Source organism: Chlamydotis macqueenii, chromosome 2 (assembly GCF_036417535.1).
Source record: "Chlamydotis macqueenii isolate bChlMac1 chromosome 2, bChlMac1.mat, whole genome shotgun sequence".
Taxonomy (NCBI): domain Eukaryota; kingdom Metazoa; phylum Chordata; class Aves; order Otidiformes; family Otididae; genus Chlamydotis; species Chlamydotis macqueenii.
This window is the reverse complement of record NC_141557.1, coordinates 42,401,978-42,422,087: the sequence shown is the minus strand read 5'-3', so window position 1 is coordinate 42,422,087 and position 20,110 is coordinate 42,401,978. Positions and strand designations below refer to the sequence as shown.

General features: G+C 42.9%; 1 protein-coding gene across 1 annotated transcript in view; it reads right to left on the bottom strand.

The window, feature by feature from the left end:
* RBMS3 (RNA binding motif single stranded interacting protein 3) overlaps positions 1-14,917 on the bottom strand; it is a 723,800-nt gene extending 708,883 nt beyond the window's left edge. The window contains exons 1-2 of the mRNA XM_086742736.1: positions 14,808-14,917; positions 13,921-14,111 (exon numbers count right to left, since the gene is read on the bottom strand). Coding sequence (XP_086598862.1) covers positions 13,921-14,100 — 180 coding nt within the window. The 5' untranslated portion in view covers positions 14,101-14,111; positions 14,808-14,917. The remainder of the gene's footprint in view (positions 1-13,920; positions 14,112-14,807) is intronic.
* Between the last annotated feature and the right edge of the window lie 5,193 nt (positions 14,918-20,110).

The following is a 20,110-nucleotide window of genomic DNA, read 5'->3' as shown; positions in this document are numbered from 1 at the left end:
GCACACTGACTGCTCATTCAATAACATTCACACAAGACTGGAAAACACTTGTCATCCTCTTACTATCTGGCACTCCGTTACTAGCTTACTACTGTTTCCCGCTGCAGTACAGGTCCAAATTGGATGTCAGACACAGAAAAATGCCAGCAAAAGCTCCGGTTCACAGTCAGGAACCACTCACCGGACACAGTCCAAAACCAGATACACACTGGCACATTACCACTAATGCAAGGTTTGCCACGGGTAAGCCCTTTGCCATTCATTTTTTTGTCAGCGAGGACAGGGAAAAATAGGGTTATTGCAATATTTGAAAATATCTGCAAGGTGCTAACATCCTGGAGTGATGGCATTAGTTAAAAACTCAGGCAGACACTAGGACAAACAGATTCTCCTGCCATTGAAGCCAGGTCTTCTCAGGAGCAAATTCCCACGGAGATCACACACCCTACAGTGCAATTATCTCCTGGTTGTCTAAATAGGCAGGCAAGGAAGGAAGGGATTAGGTCTGTAAGCCTGCCTGCTCACTAGCCAGCCTGCCAAGCACATCCGCCGTCCAGCCCCCATTCTTCCCGCTGTCTGCTTCTGCCACTGAGTGACTTTCCCGGACTCAGCAGAGCCACGTCGGATACACCTGGGGCATTCCTGCCCGTGGCTGAATTGTCAGCGAAAATAATCACCTGGCTGTCACCAGGAGCAACACAGGTAGGGCAAAGGGGAACAACCCAATGCGCATGCTTTCAGTCAACGTGGTAAACAGCTGACATATGGTAATTTTAAAGGGGTTGACACGCTGCAGCAATTATAAAAAGGCTGACACTCAGCTGAAAGAGCTGACAGTTGGAAGTTACGCCCTAGCACAAAAGAGGAAAAATGAAAGCAAAAATGTGACTGAACTGTTGTCTCACATGCTCACATTTTGTTGACAAATGTATTTGTAGGTATGAGAATTCGGCCCTTTCTTAAGAGTGTCACCATCGGCTGCTGATAAAAAAGCAACCTGAATCCATTAGAGATGTGTTACTCTTCAAACTGCTGCTCCTGCAAGAGCAAGGGGACAAAGCATTCTGCTCTTGTAAATCTGTTGTGCAGGCTAAGGCTCTAGTCTCAATAGCAACATTTGACATTGTTACGCATCCCTTCTACATGGAAAAGAAGAGACTAGTTGGAATTTGAAATATCATATCATAATGAAATATTTCTTTAAACATATCACCATAGGAAAATGCCAGTTTGCTGATGGCTTCACTGTTTAAATATATTTTATTTTTAAGGTGCTTCAAACCATTGTTCGGTTATTACACTAGCACTTTATATGAGCTATCTACAACCAAAAATAGATTCAGGTTAGATACAGTCTTTTAGGATATCACTTCCACAGCACACTTGTTCTACTGAGTTCTAAGACTGTTTTCAACATAGTAGGAAATACAATTTTAGATGTTGAAACATTATACTTTTAGTGCTGCATGAACATCTAAGTATATAGGTTTCATCATAGAAGCAATGTTTAAATACATAGAAAGAGCTGGTACGTCCCTCTCAAAAGCTCAGAATTGCAAGATCTGATCCTGCAAGTGTGCATACCTGACTGTGAGATTGCAGTGAGTAGTTTTATTTACAGTTGCATTCATTTTATACAATGGTCAGGTAATTCATATCAATTTTTGGAGTCTGACTGCATCTGAAAACTCTGTGTAGATGCAGTTTCACTTTAAAAAGCATCAAAGCATCTTCCAGCACAGAATCATACATGAACAAAGTAGAAGATTTATGGCATTCTCCTGCTCCAAGGCAGGACAATTCCTAATCCCAAACAAAGTCTCATCAAGGGTGCTTCTGTCTCTTGTGTGGAACAGAGTAAGATTTGGACCATACATGTTCAGTAAAATTGTTATTTTAACAAACTTTAAACTCCCAGATTTATTTCAAACTGCAGCCTGTCCATGTTCCTTCCTTTTTCTCCAAATGTGAAAATTATTCCCAAAATTATACTGGGCAAAATAGTTCTCTCACAACCTTGAAGAGCTTAATGCACAGAGGGGAGCTGCAATTTCCCATTCATGCTATAGCATGTCCTTCTGCTAGATGTGTAAATATAAGAATCCTTTAAACTGCTAGCACACTGACAATGCACATCCAACTACCTCATCTAAGCCTGCTAATCCACCTTCTTTTTAAGAATCTGTACCTCCGCACTGCCTTCTGCACAGTTTCTACTCATATCAAGTTTTACTTGGTCATAAATCATATTAAGAAGGTAAAATGTAACAAGCTCTCTAACCTTTGAAAAAGTGGTGAACTGCCTCTGCCGGTAGGATACAAAATTTGTCCTTAGCCTACTATGAAGTTAAAAACTAGATCTCAGCTTTAAAAATGTCATTAGCATTTTAGAAGCACTTTTCCAAACTCTGTGTTTGTAAAATTTATTAACTTGTTAGTCCTTTTGGCCCTTGCACATCTGGGATGATGCTAAAGTGCTACAGTTGCTGTCAGAGAGATGCAGCAATACTCGTATCAAGGGCACAGGCTCTACCCCCTGTTCCCGAGTCCACAGGAGCATTGCCAGCACATGCTGGCACAGGTTTGGACGGATCAGGAAAGGGGACAGTAACAGACTACAGCTCAGAGGTGACACTGTGTCCCCCACTACGGCCAGTATCGCACTGGCATCCAGTACCACCTGGACATACAGACTACCCAAAGAGTATTTTACCTGTGGTGAATGTGCCCCCAGATACTTCAGAGCAAGCAGCGGCCTGCCATACAAGCAGGTCCCCTTCCCTCACACTTGTTACAGAGGAAGATGGATAAACTACCTTCTTCTTTGCACTTAAAATTTATCACTAGATCCCATCGCTGCATTTATGCATTTTCTACTGTTTTACCTTTTAAATGTGAGTTTTATTATTCCTGTCTAACTGTTGCACATGTGCTTCTTCCCCACTATTTTTACCCACCATTATAATCCAACAAATCTTGGTTGGAAGCAGAACTTAGCATTTTCTGTACAATACATACACTTCTGGTTGTGCACAACAGAAGCTTGGTGCACAGTGCATTTCTGTACTTATCGTTTGGAACCCCACCTTTTAAAGTCTCTGCAGCGATCTCCACACCACCTTTCAGATGTCCTGACCCTGACTGCTGAAGTCACAGTCATCTGGGTAGCCCTGACCGTCTCTGCCACAGCACTGGAAGGGAACCCATGACGTACAACAAAGCAAGGACCACACTACATGCTGAGACCATTGATACCATAGAACTGTGTGTCAACAGGTGCAGCTGCTCTGACGTGCATCTTAAAAATGGCAAAGGTTCTACCTATGACAGATTCATCTACGATTTTCCTTTGCATGGGTAAGAAACAAGTCTCCTGTCGTAGCAAGTAAGAGAGTAATGCTTTAGGCACCTGTTAACTGTTGTCTTCCTGCTCCTAGTTCTTAACAATAACATACAGTACATAATAGATAAGTGCCTGTTATCTATGGTTATCTAATTTTAATGGCTCTGGTCTCTTCCAGATGTGGATGTATGACTAAGAGGTGTCATGATATGATCATAGGTAACATGCACAGACACTTGTGAAATGCAGACTGGCCTTGCAGAATGACACTTTTTCATGGGCTTTGCTTGTACCCGTGGACAACATGGGCATGGGCATTACAGATAGTTCTGAGATACCAGGAATAAAGCCACAGTCCATGGGACAGTATGATCTAACAGTTCGCCTGTTGCAAGGATGTAAGTCTAACTCTAAAACAATACCAGTTAGGTATAATCCTGACTGCATTACTTGACCAGTTAGTAAGAAAGACCTTAGTGACTGTTCTGCATGCAATGGCATGCAAAAGGATGTGACTGTGAAACCACTGCCTGAAGAGAGAAAGTTGGTGAGTCTTACCAACAGGTAAAACATGCACACCAGAGACCAGACCAGGCAGAGAAGCCACAGCCTTGCTCCTGACCTAAGAAACATTTCCCAGCACTGGGTGATTCCAGTTCTGATCTAGATCTGGCTGATTATCTCATTACAGTCCTGTGGTTTGACCCTTCTTGTAAAGATTCCCTGAGCCACACTGACCTTGATTGCCTCTGACTCTCTAGCCTCCATATGGTTTCTCTTAGAATTGATTTATCATTTATCTATCTTCTGCACTGGTTGTGTCCTCTTGACAAGTTCAGAAAGTGGCACATTTGGCCCCCATTTTAAGGTCTAATAAGGCTGTGTTTTGCATAAGACCACAACAGCAGGTGACAGTAAGCTTCCACCACATTAGTCACCTCCCTTCTGTGGGAGGCAGATAAAGTCTGGTCCAGGATGAATGTCTGACCCTTTGTTACTGCCTTGCTGCTCTTGGTCTCATGAAAACCTGTGAGGCTTTCCTTCCCATTAAGCTTGCTAGTTTCCTCCCTTCTCCCTCTGGAAACATATTCATGGCTTCCTCCAAACTTAAGTGTTCTCTGTTTAAACAAAAATTTCCCCAAGTGTGCAACAGGCACACTTTAACTGCACGCACTTAAGTGACTACAGAACATCTGTGGACGTCTGTCTTTGAGGTCATGCCAGCAAGCTTACCATTTCCCTGCATCCATCTTAACAGCCATCTGATAACGGTGTGTCACTTCCTGTGTCACACTGCGTCACATGGATCTAGATGACAGTGTGGATGGTGGCTGCTCCGCTGAAGGCAGAAATGCATTTATCACTTGGAAATTTCAGCATGTCTCCCTGACAGAGTAAAGTTGAAACAGGCCTCCAGTTATAAATCAGTTCAAACAGATACACAGACACATACTTCTCTTTCTCTAAAAGTGGACCAATCTTCCTGAAATCACTTATTAGATCAGGGAAAATTTAGTCTAAAAGCACATTGTATGACAGTCATGGGAGTAATAAGACAGGACAAAAAGTGGGGACTGTTTCACCTCTAAGATCTTTGGGGATATCTTCAGTAGCCTGTCACATCTCAAACCCAAGCAACCTAAATATTATTCTATCTGTTGGCAACTCGCTGTTGCCTTTTATTAGGTATGAAGCAATAGGTGGTAGAGAGTGAGCTAATTAATTATTAAAAGTGGCTTTCCCATACTTTGAAAGTCTGCATGTCCTCGAAGCACACTCAATAAAGTTAACAAGGCTAACCAGGGCACTGTATAATGTCTGTGGAGCCTAGATAGGCATTTTGCGAACCCTGCAAGATTCTGTTATGTGCTTCCTTAACTCCACATGGACCCAATACACACTTCATAAAGTTCTTGCGTCTCAAAATACTAACCTTACAAACTCCTTCCTTCCAGCCCTACTCAAAAGTTGCTGTTTTCAATTAGCTTTCCAGCAAGGATTCCCTCTCTGCTCTCCATGCCACTCCCTTTCACTCTTAATTCACCTGAAGAGCGGAAGTTTTTTACGTCCTACCCTCACACAACATGCTCACCTGCCCCTCTGAGAGGACTTGTAGTTATCCTTCCCGTGTTATGCCTGATTCACATGGTAACTACCTCAACTCTTTTTTAATTCTCAGCAAAGCACAATGCATATTTATTATACTATAACTAATATCAAATTACTACTAAATTTAACGGCTACAACAATTACCTTTGGTAGATACCAACCCTTTAACTCATTTTCCTCAAAGACTTCTTGAGCACATTAGTTTGGAACCAAACAGAGATTTTCTGCTACGGGCTCCTGGAAATGAATATAGCCTCAGTAACAACCTCAGTGAGACAACCATCATTAGTTAATAGCGAAGAAGAGGTGTCAGTAGCGCTTGAGGCACTTGTTGAAATCAATTAATGTGGTTTCTGTGCTCACGGAACAGGCACAGGTTCCATGCCATTTTATTTTCATTCTCCAACCAATGATAACAATCCTTTGCTGATGGTCTAAAACTGAATGAGGAAATACTCATTTTATCTCCCTACAGTATTTTCAGTTGTTGATCACATTACCACGTTGAACAACTTGTATAGAATACCTTTTTGGAAAAGATGAAGTCTGAAACTCTAGGCCAAGGTGTTCAACAGAATGAATTCAGAAGCCCAGGAACAGTAAGTACATTAACCAAGCTTTGGGGCTTGAGTCTGTAATTTTTATTCACCCAACACTTGTTTTTCCGTCAACGAAACTGTTTCTATTCTGCTTCTGTAACAAGATTGGTCTTCACTTAACAGAATGTATAATGAAAATAACAGCTGTATTTAAACACATGGCAGAAGCCATTAGGCGTGGAAGAATTAATCTTTTTCTATGAAATCATGGCTGTCTAACAAATTTTATACACAATTGTCCTTGCCCATACTATGAGCCAAATTGTGTCTTGTTTCATCCTGGTTAAGATGCACTGGTTACTATAGTTCCTAGAACAATTCATATTCCCCTTACAGCTCAGAATGCAATGTGGGGAAATGAAACAAAACAGAAGTTTTTGTTACAGACAGAGGAGAATTCCAGAACCATGGAGAAACAATGAGGAGTGAGGAAGGAGAGAAACTACTGCAGAATACTTAGTATCTGTAGTATCTTTCAGATCCACCCCTTTTTTTTCTACATGTTTAAACATCACATTAGAACATGATCTGAGCACTATTATCAGTGCTTCTGTTGTCATTTTTCCTATTTACAGCTGCAGTCCCATTTTCTTTACTATTAGGGTATTTTCTGAGACAAGTTGCTAGAAACTAATAACTCTACTGGGATTGTGCAACTTTTTATACCCTTACTGGCTAATTACTGCTGGCAGCTAGTCAGTACAGAAATCCACCTAGCACAAGCTGCTGGGAAATAATCCCAGTCACTATGTGAGCGGCATGTCTACAGCCAGGCAGAGAACAACCAAATATGGAACCAAAGGAAAACTGAACCACTTCACACATCAGTAATTGTACTTCCCCTCTGTCCCGAGCAATTAAGTAAACCTTAACCTCAGTGTAGTAAGAATTACTGTGTCGTAAGGGCACAGGACAACTGTGAGCTTTTACCACAGATAGAGACGGTCTAAAAACACTGAGCATGTAGCAAAACACTGGGAATAGCATGCAACAACATGGGTATTGTTCTTTTCTAGTTTCATTGATTATCCATCACTTGAAGCCTCAGATTCGTTACAAGCTGGCACTCAACCCATGGACAGGAATTTTAAGAACAAGCTCCACACAAGCAAGGATGCCATGTGCTGGCCAAGCTCCGGGCTGTCATGTGCAGTCCTGAACAGCACAGCTTTCCAGTCTCGGCACACAGGCATGAACACATACCGCTACACCTGAGTGAAGGCAATGTCCCAGCCACTCAAGAGGAGATAACAATGCCCTTTTTAGTGCTGCATCTTCCTCTGAGTAGGAATCCTTGCAACCCTTCTGCAGCCAAGACGAATTTGCCTTTAGCCAGAGAGCCCGTTCTGTGTCTTCTGCATACAAAACTTGTGGTTGTGTTTCCAGTGACTCAAGAGCGTTGTTTAGCTCCCACCCATGATGTTCATTGTTTATGTCCTTGGATTGTTACCTAACCAGCTACATATGCTCTTAATTTCACTTTGTAATAACTCTAAGCAGTACTTACTTTTCACAAAATCCCACTAATATTTCTGCATTTACCCCAGGAACCATTCAGACTGCGAGGAGCTTTTCAAGCTTCATCCACTTATTGATCAGTTGGTTGAAAAATTTAAACAGCTGTTTGCTCTTTGCCAAAACATTTCTCATGCAATTTATTTAAGGGAAGAACTATTTTAAATAGCGTATCCTTCTTTCAGAAGTCTCAGTATTGTGTAAGATTTCAAATAATTGTTCATATGCACTATCCTATATGTTGTTTTGGTACAGACACAGGCAAAGTACAGAAGTCAGTTCCTCCCTCTCCAACTTTATGCTTTAACTGTAACATAAAACCACTGTTAGACGTCATTCTCCACATTCCAGATTCTCAGTATGCCACCTGAAAATAAATACATTTTAAAAGTCTATTTACTCTACGTAAGGTAAGATTCTTTTCCCATATCAGTAAAAGGAATTCTCAGAATATGAAATAAAAAGTAATTTTGGAGCTATGAAAATTATGAGGCCTGATTCCCAATATCTCTTCTCCTTACAGATTCTCTGATGTCTAATAAAATATGAGTTTATTAGTCTTGCCTTCAGTTGAGGTACTAACAGTTTCTATCTGTTCTTCTCATCTGCTTATTTTTGTAATAAAGGCACAACCCTAGGTTCATCGAAGGATTCTCTCACTAGAAGGCAAGCAAAGTGTGAGAAGCAGAGTGCATCAAATGCACGGAAATGCAGAAGTAGACCTGCCTGCAAAGTAAGGCTTTCAGTTCACAGTGAAATTCCTCTTTTTGATTTTTTTTTTAATTTGAATTTGTTTTTAATTCTCCTCAAAGCAGACAGCCCCTGGGCCTTGCTCACCAGAACAAGTTAACGGCATGGTTAACAGCTTTGCTGCCCACAGCAGCAATAGAAAGGACCAAAACCTCCCTTTGAGAGGCACCTGCCAGGCACTGTGGCTCTGTGCAGCCGTTGCAGGTAGATGCATCTGGGAGCCTCCCCATGCCACCGTGAATTAGAGCCTGCCCTAGAGCTGTGACCTGGGAGTCTGCAAGACAAACACCCGAATATGAGGGACTCAGAACATCCTGGGTCTGTGGCTTTGGGACAGACTCACCACCCAGAGAGCAACTAGGCTCTGGGAACTCCGGAAGAACAGGATGCTAGCACAGACTAAGCTTTTCTTCAGATAATTCCATCAGGAAGACATTGAACTATGCAGATCAATACCAATATCATGATGGCCCACAGAAGAAGCAGCTTATGAATGAAGAATAGATCCTTAAAAGTGGACCTCAGAAAGACAGAGTTGATGTCACTGGACTAAGGAATGATTTCCAAAACATTCTTAGCAATGAGTTAGATAAAGACCCATTATTCCTCATCCCTGTACACACTTTAAAGATACACTGGAATTTTTGTCTGACATAAAAATCTCAGAATAGCAACAGCCACAAGTAAAATTTTCTGCTGTGTCTGGGTGGCTAAGAATTTGTCCATCCAGGCAGACAATGGCCTGACCTTGACTATTCATGCCTGCATTACATCTTGGCAGAGCCACAGCCTATGATACACCTGGCACAAAGCCTTCAGTACTTGGAAACTCCAGCTAGTACAAGGTGTTGCACTTTATACAATTATCAGGAGAAGTTGCTACCATCAGTAACTGATAGTGTTGTCTATCTCTGCTTTCTTTGTCCCAGAAATGGTTCCTCATATCCATTACTGATCTCGGTTTCAGCTTTTGGCTCTTAACCCCAAGTTGCTAAATGGGCTGGGTCCAGGTTATCTGAAAAAAAAAACACCTAAACCTTCAGGAAAAGGACAGTGGTTGACAACTACTCTCCTGTACACAATGGTACTGCCTAAGGTAAGATAAGCACACCTGACCTGAGACTGGAGTGATCCGCCCCCAAAAAGAAACTTCCCACCACCTGCTTCAAGCATGAACTGCATTTCTTAGGTCTTCTCTTCTCTAAATGTAAACACATCGTAACATACGGCTTTGCAAACCAAACAAAACTAAATACATAAGAGAAATTAGTAAAAAGGAGTTGCCCCTGAAGAGTCTTCCATTCTTCCTGTCCTACCGCTTGTGGAGGATGAGTGAACAACCATCATATTGTCAACGGCAGTAGTCCCATAAATGCACTAGAAGAAGGTTTTCAGAGCCTGACGATTAGATCAGATCACATGTACAGCAATTCCCAGGTTAATACCAAGTGCCCTTCCCCAGAGCACTCAGCTTTTCCACTCTAGAAGCTCACATCTGGGTACCACTCCCGCACAGCGGTATCACAGGCGAGCATTCTGGGAAATAACATACAAATAAGCCCACAAAACACTTCAGAACTCTTATATCAAACACTGGTGAATTGGTTTTGAACCAGACTACAACGTACCCAGCCCAGACAGGCTTGCATTTGGTGTAACCTTGATGTGCTCATTTCCATGTACATACACAGAAGGTTCCTCACCTTGGAGCTCTTTCACAGGGGTTTTTGTACCTGGAATATAGGTATCAAGTGAAAGCTCTGGGTGTGCTTGTAAATCATTTGTGTTAAATGATTTGTGCAAACCTCAGACATACAGAAGTCTTCCTCAGTGAAAAACAAAATAAAGTACTCTTACTTGAGTATGCAGCATTGCATTACCAAATCCATACCTATGACCAACTTTTGGAGGACTTGGAGGCTACACAGTAATTCGGAAAACGGAAACACTGTAACACGCTGGCTGTAGTGAAGGGCTTGAAAGTCCTAACTCAGGGTATCACCCCTGGGAGAATTCAGGTCATAATGTCAGCTGTGAGAAATGTCACCCATAGTCACCAATCTGCAAAGGAATTGTAGGGTTGCCTTCAACTCTCCAAGTGCTCCCTACACCGATCCTTGCAGAGATGCTATCACTCCAATATAAGCTGGAAAGGATCTTTGGTAAAATTTAGGAGCCTGTGTCCCTTTGCACCAAGTCTCCGAGTGGCAAGACACTGTGACACAAGCGACGACCCCCTCACCCCAACCTGTCACAGGCTTCTGCTGCACCTCCAGCCAGGAATAAACAGCCAGGATTGCAGGCTGTTCTCTCCCCCAGTCACCCACTTTGCCATATTGGAGAATGTCAACATTCTGCTGTATATAGGGTTAGACCTACATGCTTTTAACTAAAATAACAGAGAGCAACGTAGGAGTGTTGAAAAATATTTTCTGATGTGTTTTGTTTTAAGAGAAAAAATAGTATCCTTATAGAGTAAATCAACTCCTAAATCTTACACTCTATTATTTCTGCTTAATTTTCTCTCACCTAAATGGCAACTATGCTTTAAAGCACCAAGTACTGTATACTTCATAAATTATAATGTTGATTTTTGTAATTTCTCTTCTCATACATTGGTCAGAGATGGTTTCAACACAGAAAGATATATAGGAGGTAACCTAGGTCTTCCTCCAACAAAGCACTTAAGCATGCACTTTGACATGTCAGCATTCCAGCTGAAGACAGTGGGACATATTTCAAGTTATGTACGTTTCACAATTTTACTGAAGTTCAAAGAAAAAAAAATTAAAATATAGCAGAAAAAAACCTCAATATCCATATAATTGACACTATGGTAGTACCTTCTACTGAAATTCCATAAGATCAGGAAAATACTTTCTTTAGTTAATTCAGCAATACTCCTTTTGGAGGCAGTGACAAAAAAATAGCTTTATTAGGGCATCAATTTAACCCAGCTCCATTTAGATGGAACCAAAACTCTTTTTACCTCTAGTGGAAATGGAGCTCAATGATAAAATACAAGATTTTTTATAACTCAAGCATGATTTCAAAAAGCAAGTCCTGACAGTGACATTGGGAGATTTTGCAAAATCTTAATCTTCAGTTATTTGTAAGTATACACATGTCAGGAAATCAGGCTCTAATGTCCTTTACAATGTCCACGTTGAGTGCTTACACTTCTAGGATGTATCAGTGTACCTCTGGCATTTGTTTAAGGGTCAAATAAACAAATGGTACTGTTATTTCAGTACATTTAGAAAGTTCTTAGATGATGTTTCCAGCAACACTTGGGTTTTGTTTTGCGGGTGGAATGTTTTTTTCACAACAGTGTTGGAGTTTACTATTGCTTTAATGGGTTTTTCCCTCCTCATCACATTTCTGGTGCCATTATTTCACCAGATATCTGAAATACTTCTGCACTAATAAGAAGTACTGGTTGTCCTGGGACAGCATCCAGAAAAGATACATACATTTAGTGAGGTTTGAAATACCACAGCACTTCCCAAAAATACAAGCTAGTCATTGCAACCACCTTGGCAATGGCAAGCCTGGAAAAGCTGATAGTGGATTTAAAAAAAAATGATATATATATATATATATAAAACAGTACACTAGCATGGCTGCAACTAGGACAGAAAAAAAGGTAGGACTTTTGTTTCTACGTCTGGAAAATGTTGGCAAATACAGAATAAAACAGTGCAATACTGAGTTACCTAAAGACGTTAATTAGACACACCATAGAGAAGGAGACCTTCTCTAGTGTTCATTCACCTCCAGTCATACCTTGTTTGCTTTCCTCATGTCCACGATTTGTAAAACATTAGACAGACTGTGTGGCACATCAAGAAGTAACTATCGAGCACTGGATTTCTGCTGAGGGCAGGGTTTTTAAATGCTCAGGGCACTAGCACAACCAACTTGTGTAAATGGCAACCTTGGCTCCACATTTTAATTCTTTTTAAATAAAAGCATTTTATGGTCCGTTAAGTGACACGATGCAAGGAAAGGAATCTTAGAAACAAGCACACACACATAAATCATTTAGCTACATACAGTAAGACGCAGTCACGACAGAACAAAATATTCATAAACTCGAGGGAGATGAAATTCCATGTTCATCTATCACAATACGTAAACCACCAGTTATCACTTTAAAAATAATGCCCTTCTATCCACCTTATCAAGCTGTACAGGCCCTATTCAAACGATCAGTCGTTGATAGCCTCTTTTAATTAAAACAATAGGACAGATTTTACCAAAGAGCAGCAAATCTAAAAATAAAGGAGGTAAATACTACGAACTCGGAGTCTCCAGTTAAATATACAATTATTTTTTTTTAAAAATACCTTGTATTTCTCATTATAATTGCAGCTCTAGTCATGCAAATACATGGTGTGACATCGTTGCATTAATTTATTGCATTGCTGGTTTACACTCCCTCATTGCTTTACTGTTCCCTTGCACATCTGTAACAAAACCAAACTATAGTAAAACTAGTTGAAGAAACACGGCTCAAATCCAGTACACAGCAACATTTCTCTTTTTTTTTTTTTTTCATTTACGCTAGGGTTACAATCCGGTTTGAGGTATCTGTCCATTTAGAGAATTACTCGGATTTCAGTAAAATATCAACGGGTGTGTCGTGCGGTGTGGCCCACCGGGATCACTCCTCGCCACAATCGCCGCGTTAGGACGAAACTCACACATTTATCAGCCCCCTGCCCAAAGCAGACCCACAGACACGGCAGAATCCGTCGCCTTCAGTTTGGTAAACCCACGCCGAGCAAAACGAAAGGGAAGGAAGCCAGTGCCGGCAGACAAAAGCACCGATCAACGCACTCCGCTGACATTATCTTAATGGCAACCTCTTCCCACCCCATCCTCCCGACTTTCCGACTCTCCCAGCAGCAGGCACATCCGCGCTACGGGATGCGATCTGACCCCGATTCTCGCTGAACTCCCTCACCCCTCACCCGCAGGTTTTCGCTCGGCAGGGAGCAGCCGCCCCCCCCCCCCCCCCCGCCCCTTCGCCCCACGATGACACAGCAGGGCCGAAGGGACACGGCGACCGGGCTCCTTCCCTACCCCCCCATAGCCCCCCCCCCTCCCGGCCCCCCGCCCATCCTGGCGCTGACTCGCCCCTCGCCGCCGGCTGAAAACCGAGCCGAGGGGGAAGGGGAGGGGAGCGGCGGCCCTCGCCGGCACCGGCCCCCTCGAAGTGAGGGAAACTTTGGCGGCGGCACCTGGGCCGCCGCCCGCGCCGCCGCTCCCGCAGGGCGGGCGGAACAATGCCCGCCGCCCCGGCCCCCGCCGCCCCGGCCCCGGCCCCGCGCCTCCCCGCCCCGCCGCCCCCGTGTCCTCAGACAACCCCCGCCGCCGGTCCCGTGTCCCCCGTCATGCTCCCCTCCGCCTCCCGCCGCCTCGCTGACAAAGGGCGGCGCGGGGGCTGCCCGCGGGGACGCGGCCGCGAGCGGGAGCGGGAACGGGAGCGGGAACGGGCCCGCCCGCCCCGCCGAGCGCGGCCCCGGGCTGCCGGCCCCTCCGGCGGGCGCGGCGCCGGGCGGGCGGGCGGCGGAGCGGAGCGGAGGGGAGCGGACCTACCTTTTTGTCCTCTTTCTCGCCGCCGTGCCTCCGCTCCGGGTGGCTGCTGTCGGCGGCGGGGGCCGGCTCGGCGGGTTGCCCATCGCGGTGGTGCGGGCGCTGGTGCGGGCAGGCGCCAGACCCCGCCGCCGGGGGGATGGGCTCCGGGCAGGGAGAAACTCCCTTAACATCCATCTCCATCTTCCAGCTCACTGTATGGCGAGACAAAAGCAGGCAAACACTTTCCACCACCCCGCGTTTTTCTTGTCCTTTCCTTTCTCCCTCTTTTCTTTTTTTTTTTTTTCCTTCTTTCTTTCCTTTTTTTTTTTCCCCTTCCTTCCTTCCTTCCTTCCTTTCCCCCCCCTCTCAAGAGGCCGTGACACGCATGGCTCTGGCCGCCGCTGCTGCACCGATCCGGCGGCTGCAATTCTCCCCTAGATCCTCCAGACTTTTGTATCCAGCGTGTCTGTGTGTGTGTGTGTGTGTGTGTGTGCGTGCGTGTGCAAGAGTGAGTGTGTGTGCGTGTGTGCGTGTGCGCGCGTGTCCTTGGCACGACGGCCTTCAGCCGCCCCGAAACAGCAAACGCTAACTAAGCAGATCTCTCGCCGCGAAGATCAACTCCCGGCCCCGGCTCTAATTGTGGGGGTTTATTTACTTTAGGCTATCTGTGTCCCAGGCCCGGACAAGCCCTTCTGGCTGCAGCCCTTTGAACAAAGTTAACTGGAGGGAGCCCAGCCCGGGGGAGGGGGTAGGCGAGAGGGGGAAACCACCGGGGTTTAACACGGGGGAACTGACAATAACCCGGTAATGTCAAGTAAAAGTTAAACCTCCCCCTTCCTCCCCTCCCCCTCTCCTCTCCACATCCCAGGCAAGCGCAATACAGCAAAGCGAAACGAGCGATTTCAGACCTGTGCAAGGTGCTGGTGGCGAGAAGAGACGAGCATGTACCCGATTGTTGGTTTTATTTTATTTTCCCCTCGCCTTCCCCCCGCTCCCCACCTCCCCAGCACCACCCGCTATTGCAAATGTGGGCTCCTTGATGTTAAGCTCCTCTGCGCGGTCTGAGCCTGTGTGTGTGACTGGAGCTCCCTCTCTCTCAGGCTGCCAGCGCCACGCAGCACTGCACAAGGAGAACTGGAGTTAAGGAGAAAAACATGAGCAAATCCAGGCTAGAAAGCTAAATCAGTACCAGCCACCGGCTCTCCGATTTTATCAACACAAATGCAAGAAGAGAAAGGGAAAAAGAAAAAAAAATAAATCATATATAAGCTGCTAAATCAGTCGTGACCGCGGTGCACACACGATTATTTTATTCCTCGTGTTAGCTTCCTTCTCAGACTGAAGTTAGACATGGTAGGGAAAAATGCAATCTCATTAACAATGTTTTACACCACAACAAGAATTTCCTTAGTGGTGCCGGAGCCAAGCCAACTCCTCGGCTATTCCCCTTTTCATTTTGAAGAGATGAATGGTGAGCGTAGACCCAACTGTTCTTAAATCAGGACACCATCAGGTGACTTGTCTGCACTTCTAAATATAACCCACATTGTCCTGAGGAGCAGCTGTTTTGAAAGTTAACTGGAAACATCTACTGAGAGCCGGCAGTGTCAAGATACGTATCTGTTCTACATCTGATCTGTTCGATGTATGTACTGACCTCTCCAATCACAATTGCCTACTCCGCAGAGATACTGGGCCACATCCTCAGGAGCTCGTCTATTTTACACCAGGAGAGAACTTGTCCCAGGGTATTTTGGGAAGCGGGTGACTATCAGGATGCCCTCTTGTCCCTCGCCTTGGGTTCCGTTATTCCCCATCAGGATCGTTACTGTGCGAACCTGAACAAATCTTATTGCAACAATATATTTGGACAGAGAGCAAGGGGTAATCTTGCAATAGAGAAAAAAAAAAAGTCCTTGTCACACACCAAAGCTGTATTTTTAAAATACACATCTCTCAAGATCCCTTAGTACTATCTTCAAAGCATGTCAAGTATTTGCGAGCCCTGCTGTCCTCTCAGATTGGTGCAAACAAGGAGCATTTCTACTGGAACTATCAATCAGCATCAATGTTTAAAATTGAGGTAAATAGTAAGACAATCCATCCCTGAATATTGAAGTTTATAATGAAATACTTTAGACTACTTTAAATAATTTATTTATAATCCTTTAAATATAGTCTACATTTTCGGGTGGAAGGATTTAAACATCCTGGATACTCATACAGTTTTAGCCTCACTAGCAAAAAGCAGCACTAACTGCAGCCAGGCATGTTTGGGGGGATCTGTTTGCATAGCCACGACAGCTGCAGGACACGTACAAAGGTGGACTTCGCTGCAGAATGGCCCAGAGCAAAGCAATGAGCCCACATAGATGACAAGCCACCCCCCTGTCAGTCTGCCTGAGCAGTCACCATCTCCCTCCACACAAAACAAAGCACACAAGGAACAAAATTCTGTGCTGAAGAGCTTTTCCAGTTTGGGTCAATGTACTTCCAGTATCACAGGTAGGAAAATGGCAAGATAAAAGTGGAAACAGAAATGTTGTTCATTCAGGCACTGTGACACGCACTTATAAAATTACTAATAAATGACACACATAGAAACCTTACCATGGTGGGTAATACTAAATAATCCTGTTAGAAAATAACAATTCCTAATCTACCATCTCCAGATTTGTAAAGCAAAATTCAAAGCAAAACAAAACCATCTAAAAATAGAGAAAAGCTAACCCAAATACAAACATTTCACCATGTGCTCTGAAGCTTACTGGAGCTGGACATTGGCAGAGCACCAAGGAAAACTAATTCCAGAGGTGGGGGCCCTTGATTCAGAAAGCTCTGCTCCTAATCCTAGAGAGTTTAACCCCCCCAAACCAACTAAAACTTCTTAGATGGTTTGAGCGAACACGATCACACATAAGAAGAGAAGGGCAGGCCCTACACTGTATGAAAGTCAGTGCAAAGATTTGCAGTTGGCTGCTGAATTTTTAATTTCCCTTTCTTTCTTTTATCTTCTTTTCACAATCTTTCCTTCTTGTGCTGCAAAAGATTTACAATACTATTGCAAAAATAAAATTATTACAAATAATTAATCACAACAATGAGCTCCCGGTTGTTTTCTGCACAAACCAGGATTCTTCCTAGCTGCTGTTATTCAGTGGATTTCAAGAGAATCCAAAGTAGAACACATTTTGTCAGGTTAAAGTAAGGATCTGAATAATCATCACGAATTTCTGTGGTCTTCAGGCCAAACATACTTTGAGATACAAACAATAACTACAAATCTAGGAGCACTAACAAATTGGACGAGAAAAAGAAATCTGAACGAGCAGGCTGAGCAGGTAAGAAATACGACCTTCTTCCAGTCTCCTAAGTGGTCTTTCTGATAAGTATCAGGTTCCTCAGGTCCTGGCAGAAGCGTGGGACTACAGACCATAATCATGCCACAAGCCACCGAGCTGAACAGTTGCATAAAGAAAAGGTTTTGGTACCTTCAACTAACTTGGTACATATGTTGAACCCAAAACATAAGTCCACAGAACAGTATTTGAAGCTGAGGTAGAAGAATGGTCAGTCAGAACCCCGTGTCACGTGGCCACTGTCTTGGAAGACAATGGATTGAGAAGCCAAAACCAGGGAGTCTCACTGGAGGACAAGTTAATCCACACCAGGAAGGTGTGTTCCCAAGAAAACAACATTGTGTTGAAAGCTTTTCAGATGTGCCAACAGATGAAAAAAAAATTAGCATGGATCCTTCACTCATGTTCACTGTGGTAAAACAGCATATAATTTAGGTTCTATATAGAATAATAAAGTACATTACTGAACATGGTCTGTCTATTACCATACACAACATGCATTAAGAATTTCTGAGCCCAGATCTTTTGTTCATTTTTCAAGAGAAACGGCATTAAAATATTGCTGGTGAAATCAATACTACAACTCATTAACACATCTTCCATGCTCCTGCATATTTTGCAGCTGTGGGTTGTGCTGTAAAATGGGTGTAGGTGACTAAATAGATTCCAGAGACTCTGACATTCTAAAATGCAAAAGGAAAACCTTTCAAGACCAACAGCATTCTTCATGGCTCAAAAAATTAAAATTAGGGAGTGATGACACCATGAATTTAATTACAGGTCAAGTTTCAGAACAATTGGATGGAAAGGGTCAAAGATTGCTTTTTCTAGAATCCAGTGTCATTTTTGCATTTTTATTTTTGGTTATGATCAGACGATAGTACAACATACTGTGCAAGTCACATGGCAGGGGAATCCTCTGTCATCCTAATTAATATGGCTAGAAATGGTGGGAAGACATACACAAATTGAATTATTTGCCTAAGATCATAAAGTAGGTCAGTGGCAGATTAAATAGAACATTTATGCCCTTTCCATGGTCTCTTTTGGTCATTTGCTTCATTTAGGAATTTGTCACTATTTCTTATGAATAGTTTTAAGATAAGTGCTCAGAAACTAACTACATCGTTTATTGATATTTACTTACATAACGATTCTTGAACAAAGATACTTTCAGGTCTTTCTCAAGCACATTTATGTTTATGTTAATGTGGATAAACTGAAGATGTTGCATGTCAAATGTACAAAAATGGCTATTGCAAGTTAGCAGGATATGTGCAATCTTTATAAAAACACAGCTATCATTGTAAGAGAGATGGAGCATTTGCCTTTCTGCTGCCTCACATATCTGTTGGTTCAGGATTCACCTACCCACTGCATTCAACATTTGAATAATTTTGACCTTTTACCACCCTTAGACAATTCAAATCAAAGGTTTCGTGTTGTCAATGCAAGCTCCTTGGGGCCTCACTCCACACCGCATCTGTCAACTTGCATTCTAGGCTATTTCATTTCTTGCTTGAGAGTTGCAAACAGAGTTGTTTTCTCATGAAGACTCTGACCTTATTGATAATTCCCTCTGTATTGTACATTTCAAAGTGGCTGACACAGATGTTCATTGAGTCATTTTCCCACTCATCGACCTCTGCTTCTGTTCTCTAAAGTACTTTACTGCAAGTATGCAAACATTCGGTAACCTGGAGGCTCCTGTAACTTTCAAGATCTATCTATGCAGGTATTTTCTGTCTCAGAAAGCCTGTCATTGTACACACTTTAAAAATGCTATCCTAAAAGAATTATGTTTTATGGGCATATAAAGACATGCTGTGAATATTCTTAGAGAGAAGAAGCTGAAAATACTATTTGAATTCCACCATTCTCTACACCATTCAACATGAAAATGGATACAAACTGGATTTTTAAAAGCATCTTGTCTTCTAGCTTTCCACCCACAATTTTGATAATATGAGTTCTCCCCTGCATTCTAATATTTTTGCTCACAAGTACTGAAATCATGAAGAATGGCTGCACAACTCAAGCCTTGAGAGATATTTTTTGAGCCTTTTAAAGACTTATCTCTATTCCTTTTTTTTTGCACCTTAGAAGGTCTTCTGGGCACCTACATCTCCTTTTCTAGAAAGCCATCAAAACAGAACTGATAGACTTCATAACTTTTAAACATGATTATAGCTCCTTGTAGTTTATATTCTACATAACTGACAAACCAAACTATTCTGGCCATAGCCAGAGCTTCATCCCTCCTTGCCCAAGATCTTGCAAAGACAGCAATGGTGATGCAGACCCTGCACTCACTTTCCAAAGCAGTGTCATGATTTGAGCACCTAAGTATCTGTTCTGCAGGATGTATGGAAGGCTTTATTCCCCCCAAAATTGCTGTATGAGGTAGAAAAAGAAGCAGCTATTTCTGCTGACTTTTCTGAGAGTTGGCCTGGCCTCATATTTAGTCAAAACATCACTGGGTGGGTCAGAAGGTCTAATGTAGCAGAGTCAAAGAAAGAAAACACAGCTCTGAGGCAAATGGGCAGGCACCACAGCCACACAGACATTTGTTTCACACAATCTGAAAACATCTGTGTTTCACTGGGTGATGCTGCAGTCTTCTTGGTTCCTGTGGTAAGCTTGGATCTGTGCCAAATTGAAAAATTTGACCTAGTTTTCAGTTTTTGGAAAGGAAAATCTCTGCTGAGTTCACTTAACTTAGAAAATGGGGAAAAAGTAATTTGTCATAATAATAATTTGTTAGAAACAAATAAACAAAAGGGAGCTGCATTAAAACAAGGGAAAAATAATTGGTCTATATTATTTCTTAATGGATGACAAATCTTCATTGC